The sequence below is a fragment of the Abramis brama genome, assembly GCF_963993115.1.
Source record: "Abramis brama genome assembly, chromosome: 12".
Lineage (NCBI taxonomy): Eukaryota > Metazoa > Chordata > Actinopteri > Cypriniformes > Leuciscidae > Abramis > Abramis brama.
This window is the reverse complement of record NC_139974.1, coordinates 28,738,441-28,753,150: the sequence shown is the minus strand read 5'-3', so window position 1 is coordinate 28,753,150 and position 14,710 is coordinate 28,738,441. Positions and strand designations below refer to the sequence as shown.

The 14,710-nt window shown below is 35.8% G+C and overlaps 1 protein-coding gene across 1 annotated transcript; it reads left to right on the top strand.

Annotated features, from left to right (window-relative positions):
• The first annotated feature begins 595 nt into the window (after window positions 1-595).
• prrt1 (proline-rich transmembrane protein 1) lies at window positions 596-10,106 on the top strand. Its single transcript, XM_084131348.1, has 4 exons — window positions 596-918; window positions 2,521-2,879; window positions 4,222-4,413; window positions 6,192-10,106. Exons 1-4 carry the CDS (start codon window positions 900-902, stop codon window positions 6,366-6,368), a joined length of 747 nt encoding a protein of 248 aa, XP_083987474.1. The 5' UTR covers window positions 596-899; the 3' UTR covers window positions 6,369-10,106.
• Window positions 10,107-14,710: the final 4,604 nt, after the last annotated feature.

The following is a 14,710-nucleotide window of genomic DNA, read 5'->3' as shown; positions in this document are numbered from 1 at the left end:
TGAATTTCAAATTATCTCAAGAATTGTACATCAACTTCTGTATTATTCTGCTTTCAATACATTAACTGTTTATGATAGAGCCATTATGAATATTTCACAAATTAATCTCCAATGTGACTGTAGCAATCAATATAGCTTAACTTTTCATACAAAATAAAACAGTTTTTTGTTAGTCTAGTACTAAATTTCAGAAAATGTAAAAAATTCGCTTTTTAGATTTATTTTAACTCTTTGAAGCTCAATTTAATCCAACAAGCCTTATTATTCTATGGTAAAACCATCATAAATTAATATGGGATCTCCTTTAAACAATGTGCGATTGTGTTATTTTAATGTCAGTGGTAGCTAATGCCAAGATACCACAGATTTATTGTAACAATTCATATTATGGTAGTTTGGCGGAAACTGTTACCATGGTAACAATATTATTCGAAAAGCGTTCTTTTTTTTCTTCTTTTTTTTTTTTTACATCTGTTTAAATGCACTTTATTAGTTTTAGTTTTCTTGAAGTCAATTATATTTACATGTGATGTGTGCGGCATGGATGGTGTTGTGTGGTTCTGCTGCTGTCTCTTTAAGACGCTCTGGTTAATACAGTGTATCTAGATGCGTTAGTTGAAACCTGTTTTTCTGCTGCTGCTGATGCTCTGGATGTTGCAGTGTGACCGTGGGAAACAGCAACAGACATTCACAGGCTTTTACACCCAGATAACCCAGCCTTTACACTGCATACATCAATATTAGCTATCATCTGAAGATGCATTATAATTAGCCTGGAAAGACATCATCAGCATCGTCTGTTGTGATCTGACATAAAGAGAGTAACGTTACTGGTTGGATTTGGGTTTTTATTACTGGAGGGACTAACTGAACATCGTCGAAACGGACAAATAAACACGATGTCGTCGGAAAAACACGGTAAAATGTCTATTTTATGTATTTGGTCACATCGCAGCTAACTAAATAAAATTCATGCAGCTGGAATACTGATTTAAATCAAGGCTATTTATAAAAATGAGTGCGAGACTATGCCATATTAAAGCGCTATTAAATGACCATTCATGAATAGTATGCTATTTTTTTCTGTTAATTGTTATTATTTATAGCATACATATATATGCAGACCGTGTGTCAAATCCCAGTGAGCTGCCTACATAAGCATCAAAAGCGCGTTACGTTAATGTCTTTTGTTGCATGCTGCAGTTTTGCCCATTATAATAATGTGCTGAGCGTTATTATAACATTCTGACATCAAATGTCGAATCAACCCTTATTTAAACCAAGCGGATGATCCCGATAAGTGCTGTCTGAATTGGCAGCTCGATATTTGAAACACAGCCGTTGTGTCTGTTAGCTATTCGCTGCTGTATAATGTCGTGTTGAACATATAGCCTACATACAAAAATAGGCTGTGTTGAGTTTAATCAAATGAGAGAATAGGCACAAAGTAAGTGTGGTTAAAGGGTGTTGTATGAGGCTGTAGGGCCCTATTTCAGTCAGCAGGTCCCTTGGGTCCGTGATTCACCGTGCTGTGAGATGTAGGGCCCTTAAATTCGCTTAAAACTAAACGTAAAATTACGCAGATGTGGTTTAGATATAGAAACCTTTTGGATTATCAATAATCTTTCTTGCAATAAAAGTGATAATTTCAGGGTATTGAATTACTGTCATAGCTAATAAAAGCTGTACATCCGTCTCACCTCTTGCCAACCCATTTAGACAAAGAATGAAATTATATTAATGATTCATATTAATTGTTTTATACGCTTATAAACGCTCGGTAGGATGTTGGGCAGTAAGGGGGACACAGACAACGTTATTTAAATATGCTCAAATAATATGTATTAAATATGTATCCTTGTACATTTGTTTTGTTTTTTTTCTCTCTTGCAACTAATTAAATATGAATTGCAGTGCCTGAAATCCCCCTATACCATCCTGAACTATATATGCTGCTGGCATTGTGGATTACATAATGATTAGTTTAGTCGCGCATAGAAACACACACACACTCTGAGATAAACTCTCTTGGGTGACACAAGCTGGTGTAAATCTCATTAAATCTTTACTGTAAAGGAATATTCCAGGTTGAATCCAAGTTGAGGAATAGTTTATTGAAATTTCAAAGTATAAATAATTAAAGCATGCATCAGTTGGCAGCAGAAAGTAAAAATCTTATTATTTAATTCATATCTTAATATGTCATTCACAATGCTTCATGGGATTGTAGTTTTTCCCTCATTAAAGCCTTTAAGTGCAGTACCTTTGTCTTTCCAATTTTTCATATATACTTTTTTGCTTCAAATCAAAGTTTGTAATGTTGAGATTCATCTCGTGGCTGGCCGGTTTGGTTTGGATGATTTCATATACAAATTTTAATTTTACATTAAGTCATTTAGCAGATTATTTAATCCAAAGAGACTATATGACTTAAATTTATGTCACACGTAGAATTACTCTTATAAATAACTGTCTAACACTTTATTTGTGTTGTATGACTGTCAATCTGTCATGGCTCAGGATTGGAGGAGGCAGCTGGGAGGCAGGCCATGTCTCAGCCGATGATGCAGATGGCTCCACCTCCCTACCTCCCCAACCAGGACCCCAACATGCCCCCACATCCACCTCCACCTGGCTGTGGCCAACAGCCGAATTACCCCCCTCCCCCTCCCCCTCCTGGATCAGAGGGGTACCTGCAGGAAACCCAGTTCCACTGCGGCACCCTCGGGCCCCAGGGAGCTCCAAACGGATACCCGGTGCAGACGCACGGACCAGTAGGCACCGTCCCTCATCCTCCCGTGGGGTATTTACATACAGGATACCCCCTACAACTGCAGCCATGCACGGCCTACGTGCCCGTCTATCCCATAGGCACAGGGGTGAGTGAGGATTCATCTCATAAGGTATTTTGAGTCGGCATGAAATTAAAATTGCGATCTAAATGCAGGCATTGGAAGATTTTTGACCTCATAATCATAGCGTTTAATCAAAATGTCATTACTCAATCTTCTGATGAAAAGACAGACTTCTTTCTGGTGACGTATGCCAATCATACTTTTCCAATCGTTAAGTCCAGTTAAACCCCTGCAAGCTCACGTTCATCACCACTTTTGAGAGCAAAACCCACATCTTAAAATAGAGAACACCAAGTCCCCCTCCTGCATTTGTACTTTTTTGATAATCCATTACACTTAGATGTACATCACAATACGGAAGAAAAAGAATATATCAGTAATGTGGATTTAGATTTCTATGAGCAATTTATTTAATTTTTTTGCATTATTTTTTATAGTCATAAGCTGGATCTTTATATAAAATATTGTGATACTGTGAAATGTGATTTGAATCTTTGCAGTAAAAATTCAATTCAAAATCAGCAGAGATAAGATGCAAGATATAACAGGACAATATCAAAATGTAATATAGTATAATATAGTGTATGTAAAATAATATAGTATTACCACAAAGGGATTTCCCTAGATTACAGCAAATATATAAAATTTTAAGCGTACTCTCTCTCTTTACTCTACATTGCTGTATGAATTTTAGAACAAGTGAACTTTGATTATGTTACTTATTTTAATCTTATTTTAGCTTCAAATAAAGTATTTCAGCTTAGGCAATTTGCAAATTGGCCAAATAATTATATTGTGAATAAACTGTCATATATTGCGATTGTGTTTTGAACTTCAAAATGTTAATAATAAAAACGTGATAATAAAAAAAAAGACAGAAATATATTACTGTTGTAATAATACAATTGTATTGTAAAAATAATAAAAAATATATAATAATTATAATCATTTTACACTAAATGTTACATATTTTACACTAAAATAGTGAATATATAATTCTAATATTTATGTTTAGTTGATTAATCTTGTGAAATTCTAAAAACTGTCCCCAAAAATATTGGTAATTATGCAAAACTAAATTTCAGCCTTATGCAAACTATTGATAATCACACCATGTGTGATTTTGCAGCCCTATTTCAGCTCATTTCAACACAGTTCTATTGTCATAGAGTAAAAATATTCAAGGTCCAATAATTTTTTTTTATTATTTCAATCCACCTGCCACTGGATGAACCCTGCATGACCTACAAAGTGTCTGTGAGATCAGATCTTTTTCTGAATCAGAAAATATAGAAATTATGCACCTCAACTGTGCACCAGTTTCAGTAACCTGAATTGGCCTTTTCTGTCTGTTTCCTCTTCTCAGGCACAGCCTTACATGCCTAACGGTGCACCTCATCCAGGTGTTGCTCCCGGCCAGATGGCCATGCATATGCCAAATGGCATCGCTCTGATGGAGTCTCGTCGTCCTCCTCACGACTATCTGCCCATTGCTGTCCTCACCACTGTCTGCTGCTTCTGGCCCACAGGAATAATCGCCATCATCAAAGCTGTGCAGGTAAATGAGCCCGGACAGAGCTCTGATGACAGTAAGGCAACATATCATTTCGGTTTTGCGTTGGCTGTCCACACAAGCAAGATGCAACTAAACAGGGGTGCGATATTTCCATACAATGGCATAACTCACTGCTTAACTAATAAAATGCATGGTAGTTAACTACATGTCAACTACCAGTCATTAGAGTATTAGTAGATTGTCTGCTAGAAGGGGTCATGAACTGCATTGTTTTAATATTTTATAATGTTTCCTGGGGTGCAACTTATAATGTTAGTATGGTTTTTACATCAAAAGTTGTCATCATTTAGAAATAAAAGGCATTTTCCTACCCTGATTTTAGCTCTCTGATTTAAACGCCCACTACTGTGGGCGTATTATTACAAATAGGCTAACATCTTTGCATATGAAATAACTAGTATTACCTGTGGAACTCTATCGAAAACCTTTAGCACAAAAGTGCTGATTAGAGCATTATATTTAGATCTATGGCATTTAGATTGTGGCATTAAAGGTTGCAATGAGCATTGTAGCCGATCACAGACATGTTGAGCACATGAATGCAGTGATCTCGTCATGGCAACTCGATTTCTGCACTCTCAAGAAAGCTTTCATCATAACTAACAGAGCAAACACAATGTAAATAAGAGATTTTTTGATTATAACCAAATACTATAGATAAAAGGGACTTTGTTATAAAGGAAGTTTTGGCAAGAGTCACTGTTTGATTGACAGTTCCAGCGATTGTAAAGGGAGCGTTCTTTGATTGCTTTCTATGTATAATTTAATAGTTTAAATAACAGATTATTTTCATCCTACCCACACATAGACAAAGAAGATCTGACTGTACATGAATCATTACATATCAGAAATCACTGGTCACAGATCAGGCATTAGAATTAACACAGTTACTTACATGTTGTGACAATACTGTCTAGTCCATATCGTAAAAGTCTGTTTGCAAAGCCTGTGCCGAAATTGCGACTGATTTACCAAATAACCCAGTGAAATGGACCAAATACAAAAAGCCTAAAAATAATGCTCAACTGAGACAATAACATTGTTGAAAATAAATAACCACATTCCTAGCATTAGGATCCTTTGCAAGGTAATGCTATTTTAATGGAGTGATCCTGCATCTTTATTCTCTCTTATCTCACTAACACGCCAGTGGGCGGGGTCAAAGTTGCAATGATGAGGTATGCGTTGATTTTCTTCTGCAGAGGCGGTCTTTCACCTATCTATTAGATAAGCACATTTCACAACGAGTCGTACGCTGGGCTTGGTTACAATAAAAGCAGTCCAAGCTGCCTTGGACTGAAAAGTAAGGTTTCAGTTTACTTACAGGATGTTCTTATAGTTTGATGACCTCTTATATGTCAAAAACTCAAGGAAAATTTGATTTCTTATTTCATGACCCCTTTAACATCTGCTAACACTTTATTTTGATGGTCCTTCAAATGATATTCTGCTGACTATAAGTAACTTTGCAAATACATGTCAGCTTATTCCACTAACAAGTACTGAGTAATATTAATTAACTACATGTACTAACTAGGGTAGGATTAGGGTTTGTTTAAGGGTTAGATGCATGTAATTATGCATAATTTATAGTTATTACTATAGTAAATACATGTAACTTGTAACAAGGACACATTAAAATAAAATGTTACCTTTTTTAGCATCAAACAACTTAAATTAATTTCAGACTTGGTACGAACAGGTCTTTTATCTATTTCATCTAGATATCTACTAAATAAGTTTTTTTTTTATTTGTTTAGGTGCGTACTGCTGTTGCTCGGGGCGACATGGTTACGGCAGAGATTGCTTCACGCGAGGCACGTAACTTCTCCTTCATCAGTCTGGCGGTGGGAATCGCCTCCATCGTGCTGTGCACCATACTCACCGTTGTGGTCATCATCGCCTCTCAGCATCATGATGACGACTGGGAGCCCTAGAGACCGCAGCGCAGGGACGCACCCCCTCAACCTGCCCTACAGACCCCTGGCCAACATTCCAGTCGGTATTCTGCTTTTTCTCTCACACAGCACAGTTCTGACTTCTCAAGCCACCACATCCTAATCTGCAGTCAAAAATACGACATTACAGCCATTTGCCCATGTATTAGTTACAAGAGAGATCAGCGGTATGGTAAATCAGAGCATGGGAGACACAAAACGTCTACCATGTTGTAAGCGTGCTCACACTCACATTAACCTACCTGAACACTTCCTGCTTCTCCTAAACAAAAGCCTGTGTTAGATCAGTAGTTTAAAAATATAGTGTACTGAAGACTTGAGTCAGGACAGAAGTGTTTTGATAATTTTGGTATTATTAATTGTGTTTTTTGACATTCAAAACATTCCGTCTTTTATTTGTGCCATTTATCTGTTTAAAAAGAAAGATAATATATTACTTTTTAGGTTGAACTGACTAATTTAGTCACTGAAAATGTGGATAAATTGTGTTTTCTATACACTAAGGGCCAGATTTACTAACAGCTTGCGCCAGCGCAAACCCTCTTTTGGCGTTAAAAAACTACTGTCAAGATTTACTTATTTTTGCAGCTGACCTTATTGCATATGCATTTGCAGAAGTTTCCCTTTTAAGAAGCAAAATTTATGAGAGGAGAGTATTTAAATGAATAATGCAAGGTGATTTACTAGGTTTATGCTAGTCAATTTACTGGTATTTAAAGCCCCAAATAAAAGCATGTCTTAAACCAGATGCTAATTTGCGCTCTTCTTGGTAGATTGCGTTGGTCATTATGGAAATGATCCGGCTGCATCTGTCTTCTTTAATTTGCACGTCGTCAATAAATCACGCTCAGAACTTTTCACTCCCATCTGCGCTTTTTTGGAATTGCGATCTCACACTAATTTGCCCTGTTTAGTAAATCTGGCCCTAAGTATTGAAATTTAAATCCAAAAAGACTACTTGATTATTGGAAATAAGTTCCAATATAATAGAACTAGAATTTCAGATTTCATTTACCCAAATGACCTTCTATGGTGTAGTTCAGAAGAGTGTATATCAGTATTTTTCACTCAGTGGTTTCTTTTCTTAAACCTAAGGCCAGAAATATACTCTACGCAGTACACAAACACAGATGCAAAGGCTTGGCTAACACATGGCAGCATGCAGTTCTGTTGTACATATTTAAAGCTAGTGATGCACCAAAACACCAAAACTGAAATTAAAGTTTTCATTTAGCTGAATAACGGAATCCGGATAAAGTTTGGGCAATTAAACTTAGGTAATTGTTACTCATATTACATTTTGCTACTCTAGCATCATTTCTGGTCATGGTGAAATGTGTCTACACTGTTACCTGTTGTAGATTTTCCACATCGTGTGCACAAAATAGACGCTGACACAGTCAAAAGACTTAAAGCTTTAAATGTTTCAGTCAATGATTTCAGCCCTCCAAAACTATTTTGGCCGTAACCAAAAATTATATGAATTGCTGTTTAGGTCAAATTTTTTTGGTTGTTGAAATTTGCATTGCTATTTAAAGCTGCAATGTTAAATTTTTGCGCTACTAGTGGCACAAAATGGAAATGCAGTCTGTTCATTTTCAGTCAGTGATTTCAGCCCTCCAAAACTATTTTGGCCGTAACCAAAAATTATATGTATTCCTGTTTAGGCCAATTTTTTTTGGTTGTTGCAATTTGCATGGCTATTTAAAGCTGCAAGGTAAAAATTTTGCTCAACTAGTGGCACAAAATGGAAATGCAGTCTGTTCGTTTTAGAATACCTAAATAGCAACATTGGCTTAACCAATAGTGTGAGTTTGGGGGCATGACTAACCGATTGTCGAGAGTACCTGTTTTATTGCAGCTAGTGGCACAAAATTGACACACTGCAACTTTGACAATAGTTTTACCGCATGTGGTGTTATTGTGGTAGCCCGCCATAAAAACGAACTAACTTTAATAAACTGGCTCAGCAGGATTTTCTTCAAACTGATAAATTGACGAAGAAAAAGACAGTTTATGCTCGTGTATAGCTCCTCTTGTGGCCACACGGAGAATGCAATATGTATAATTTTGAATTGCTGACATATTTTGCAGTGCAGCGACATGTGAAAATAGCTAAGAGCATTTGCGTTCATGTACTTGCGTAGCGTATGCCTCGGGCCTAAGTGTTCCCAAGTGTCGAAAGAATGTATTATAGGGTGAAATTATTGCTCCATTACTTACTTTTGTAAACTGGCTCTTCATTGAGGGAAGACATGACATTTCTCTGTTGTGATCCAGTGTATTATTTATTGTTTAAACACTAAATTATTAATTTGTGTATTAAACTGATAATTCTGTATTTATTGAAATATGTAATCATAGGTCTAACTGTTGTGCTGAAATATTTAGTTATCTTTCCTAGATAACAGTCAATCATCACAGATGATTGCTCAGCTGGCATATTTTAAAGAAGCATGTGGTAATATGCACTTTTATGCTCAGTAAGCAAGTAGCTAGTTTGTCTCACTTCTTTGTAGATGAAAGTGTAACTTGCTTCAATTCTGACCTCATTGAAACTCCTCACATGCTGCTGTCAGTTAGCTGTAGTTTGTTAGATAAACACATTTAGCACAATGGTTTGGTTGAACAAAAAGAATCAAACAATCCTAGAGTGTTCCTACATATATTATACTGAAACATGGATGCAATGTTTTAGATTTGTAAGACTCTAATATGTGAATTTATCTCTTACTGCTTTCAAAATGCATCCATTCGTGCCATTCACTGACTGACTTTGTGATCTGTCAAACTCTTTATTTTCAAACAAGAAAAAACCCAAAAATGAAAATCCTGTCATCATTTACAACATACCCTCATGTTGTTCCAAAAACCTGTATGACTTTCTTTCTTCCATGGAGGATAAAAGGAAAATCTAGCTCAATGTTGATTCTGTTATTTCCATAATGAAAGAGAATGGGGCTGTTGAGCTCCAAAACTGACAAATAACTTAAATAACCCATAGAACTAACATTTTTGGAGCTTGATATCCCCAGCCCACATTTGCTGTAATAGAGTGGTGCAGGGATGACAGGCCAAACCCAGAAACGAGTTGCATTTTAGCACTTCCGGTTCCATCTTCCCGAAGTCAATGGGTTTTTTGTTAACTGCTTGAAATAAGGTCTGTGGTGAACACAAGCTCAAGATATTTTCATGTTTTATTCTATGATATAAAATACGTCAGTAACCCCCTCTTGTGATTTTTAAAGCTTTTACTTGTCTTGTAAAAGGCGGTTGCCAACAAGTGTCTAAATGGGACTACAGAGGTTGTCGGGGATATTCAACTGAACAGGTAAACTCATTTACTCACTAGTCCGCTTTCACAGCCTCGTTGTATTTATAATCGTGCTCTTGCAAATTATTATAACTCAAACTTTCAGAGAAATGTTTTCATACAAAGACTGAAAGAGAGCTTGGTGATGGTGACGTTGAAGTCATGCGACTGTGGTTTAGTTCATTTATTTGGCTTTTGACTTGTGCAGATTGTATTTACACTTCAAACTTCATAAAAGTGGTGTTCATTTGTGAAGATTATCATGATGAACAGAACGTGTAAAAATCATAAACTTTTGTTCGTCAAAGACCTTATTTTCTGCAATAATCCAAAAGCCAGTGGGAAAATCCTATTGGGTTTTTGTCGAAGGAACCAGTGTAATGCTAACATCCGGGTTGGCCTACAAAAAAAAAAAAAAAATGTCATCCCTGCAGCCTGGATCTGCTAAATTTCTCCTGTTGTATTCCATGGGGGAGAAAATTCATAAAGGTTTTGAACAGGGTGAAAGTAAAAGTATTTTCTTTTTTTTTTTGGATTGATTCAGTGTATGATCTTTTCATTTGTGTATAAAGAATTTCTACATTTGCAGGCTTGACAGTTGTGACGAGAGTAAAAATTGCTTATTGTCTCAGTGAAATACAAGAAAGAGAACAGCCAATTTTGATAAATGAATGTGTCCCATGATTAATTAGGAAAGACGGAAGAAAATCATCTTTTGCATCCATTTTGAGCACTTTCTGCCCTCTTCTACCATGCCACTCAATTTTAAGATTTTTTGTTGTTTTTTTTTGTTGCTTGTGTAATTTGAACTGCATCATATCTTTCTTTTCCTGCTCTCTTTAATCGATTTCTAATATCTTTCTGATCTATTTTTGAACAAATGCCTTGCAGCACTGCAAGTGTTTTGCTGAACTGTTTGTTGAATGACTTCAGATGTATCGTTTATACCTGTTAGAGGTGTGATTGCATATGGTCATGTTTATATGAGCTATGTCTAAAAATATGGCCCTCATTTTCTAACTAAGAGAGAGCATAGTTTCAATAGAAATCCTGTCTGTTAATAAGACAAGCTTGTCCAAAACATATTTTGGTGTTTTAAAGTTGTGCAAACACTGTACAGTTGATGTGAAACTAGCTCCTGTTTATAATTAGACCAGCAATATGCTTTTTCACACTGTTGTGATATAAAGCTAATGCTTTATTGTTATAAACATGGCCACTGAAATCTGATTTCCAATAGTTACTGCACACCGTTTCTCTAAGCTTGTAAATTTGGCAGACGGTTTATTCAAAATTGCCTCAAGCTTAAATAGCCGCAACCTTGTATTTGTGTGCTTCTAGAGGTTTATTCTTCTGTGAATCTCACGAATTGTGTCAAAAACATGTCCTGGTCATATTTCTCCTCAAGTCAACAGAATGAAATATGATATTATAATTCTCATAAATAGAATGAAGCTTATTTAGGACCATTATCATTTTTTGCATTACTTTGATGCCAGTTACACATTTCCCCCATCAATGTAAAAAAAATAACTTAAAAAAAGTAAAAGAAAATTGTGGCCGAGATGCAAATCTAATGAGAATCACCATTGAAAGTAATGTGAATTCCTCAGAATTTTGGCAAAACTTGTATTGTCATTGAAAATAATGTTGCAATACAAAAAAAAAAAAAAAAAATTCCAAATATTCTCAATATTCCTTAAATCATGCTTCATTTTCTTTATGCAAAAAAAAAGTTATTTTATTTTTAGTCCATTGAATATGGGTGTGAATTGTGACCCAGACATGTTTTTTTTTTTTATTTGTGTGTGAGATTTGCTCTTTAATGACACCAATCATTGATTTGCAGTGTATGAATCCAGTGATTTGAATTAAAGAGGAATACCTGGTTGTGCAAGAATCGATTGTGTAGCGTTTTCTCTCCCTCTCTCTCTCGTGTTTGGCCTTTCTCTTTGTCTCAGAGGTGCTATTTATAGTTGCCCTGTTTTTTCTCTCTATCTCTGAATCTTTTTCCCTTGTGTCACTGGAGCTGCAGTATAACTCCACATCACACAACTGATAAACTGATAGGAGGGCGCCAGTGCCTCATAAAATGCTCTCATTTACATATTGTATCCATTGTGGATGTGGTGTACAGTAATTGCCCAGGGGCTGCAGCTCTTCTCAATCTGTGGGGGGCATCTGTCATTCTGTGGATCAAATTCAATATGATGCTCTGCCATCAAAGTGAGGGAGTAAAGATAGCTATCAGAAATCATCAGCATGACTGTGCCTGGCTGCACAGGATAGAAAATATTAATAATATAATAGAAATTAAAGGGCAAGAGAGGGATCAGAAAAGTGCCAAATGAAAACATATCTAACTCATATTTCACCTCATTTAAGTTTTACTCAGTATTTGTATGCAGCACTGACCAGTGTTGCCAGATTGGAAATGTCCAAGTATCGTACCAGAAGCTCAAAATTATCGTATTTGGGAAAAAATTATCGTACACGAGTCAACGACATGAAAATGACAGACATCCATGCAGAAAATGACAGATGGGGTGGGGGTGGGGGGGGTGTTCGGTTCTGATTCGGTTCGGGAGTAGCTATAGATAAAAGCCCGCCCGCACTTAAATTTGATTGGTTGGGTCCTTACATGCGCTTCGTGAGGCACACTACCACACACACGCAAGGTCTCTCGCTCCCTCTCTCTACATGTTCTTCCCCCGGTAGACGTAGAATCCACAGCTAGATCAATGAGAAGCCCTATTACAACGACCATCATTTGAAGTGTCACACAGTTCTGAAATTATCGTACATTATAGGATTTTTTCCATTATTGATCGTACATCGTACAGAGGTCAAAATTATCGTACAAATACGATAATTATCGTACATCTGGCAACACTGGCACTGACCAATATGGCAGTCGTCCTGGGCTTATACTGACACCTGGTGGTGTGGATGCACAATTTAAAATCAAAAGTTTTCAGTTACCTATGCCAAATGTACTTTTTGCAGTCAGCCATGATTAATTTATTCAGGATTAATTTATTCCATTAGTGAAATAGCAGGGGAAAAAGGGAGTAGTATTCGGTTGGTCATGTGATCTCAAAATGGCAGCTCCCATGAGGTGACCCGCTCCATGTAAAAACAAAAACAAAAAAACTAGCTCTTATTAGGCTACTGATATAACTTATTTATATTATCATGTTAATTTATATGTTTTGGGAAATATATCGGAAAAACATTTTTGTTTTGTCCAGTTTGGATAAAAAATGGACTAACCATGGTTTAAATATAAATAAAATTTAAACCCAACTGTTGGGGTTGCCCATATTTGATCTAAACATGGGTTGAAACAACCCAGAATTTTTTTAGAATGTATGACCAAAATTTGTTTTTTATGTAATTTTAATTTTGAGTTTTTACCATTATTCTCAAAGGTGATTCTCATAGATATTCGAATGGATATAGATGCTAATACATTTATCTAATTAATTTTGTCTAAAACATTTTTCTTTATCATTATTATTAAAGGTTCTAAAACAGTGTTGTTATTGTTAACTAAAACAGTTAAAAAATAAATTTTCATTAATTGAAATAAAGCTGATAAGATAAATGACAAACTTAAACGAAAATTAGAAATGTTACATTAGCAACTAACTGAAATAAATAAGTTAAGTTAAAGTGCTAAAAGTACTAAAAGTAAAACTGAAATAAAAATACATTAAACGTAAATAGAAAAGTACATAACAAAATTACTAAAATTAAATTAATAAACTAAAATTAAAACAAAAACTAATTTAAAGTATAAATAAATATTACAGCATATATAATACTAAATAACACTGCCTAAAAATAGGCTTCTTAATTTGTAAGTCCTTCTTTTGATTTTGGGGTGAAATATGACCTGGATTCATATCTTGACAGGTTTCATGAGATTCATCCAAAATGGAAAGAGGTGGGAGAGAAGAGAGATGAATCAAGTTAGAAGGAAGCAGGCCAGACTGTGTCGGTAGGATCACAGATGGTCGTTTAGCCTCCCAAAGATACCCATCGTTTCAGTAATCATTTAACACCGCAGGCCTGCCGTCTTCCGCCACGCAGTTTTGCCTCTTCTTCTCTGACCCTCACGGCGTGTGTTTGTGTCACCCATACTGCGTCCGTGTACTTACCCACAAATCACCTCCACAGTTCCATCAAGGCTGATTAACAACCTCTGTTGGACAACTACATCTGATGTACACGTCCCTCACGGTGCAGTGCTGCTCTGTGCTCTGTTGGTTAGGATTGCATACTCATGTAGTACTTGTGCCAAGCTTTGAGCTGTGCAGTGTAGATTCACTGACTCGCTGGTTGATTCATGTTGACACCATTACTGTCATTTCCTATCTCTTCCACAGCGGCTCTCCTCTCTGCTCTCACTGCACTGTCCTCCCCTCACCAGAGACTTATGTAAGACCTGCACTTTACTCAGTGCCCTAACTAGGCATGACAAGTTTTCAGTGACAAGTCATTTCTCTGGCTACACTGCAAAATCACAGCATATTTCATGTTTAACATATTTATATAAAACAGGTTTTGGCAAATCTCAGATAAAAATAAATATGAAATCAAAACTGACCCTATTTACTTTAATACATGTTCATTAGTGAAAAATAAAATAAAAATAATAATAAAATAATAATAATAAAAATAATAAAATAATTTTTTTATCAGAATGTAATAACTTTCCTATGTGACTTGGCATCATCAATTCCTCTTATTTCTAGCCCCACCCCTCCAACTACATATAGAGGCACTTTTCACCATCCAATCAATTGATACAATGGTAACAATTTACAATAACGTTCCATTAATTAACATTATAGTTAGTGCATTAAAAATGAGCAATACATTTGTTACAGTATTTATTATTATTTATACGTTAGTTAAAAAAATAAAACTGTTCATTCATGTTAGCTCAGGCCCATTAAATTTTAATTATTTTAATATTGTATTAGTGAATGTTGAAATTAAC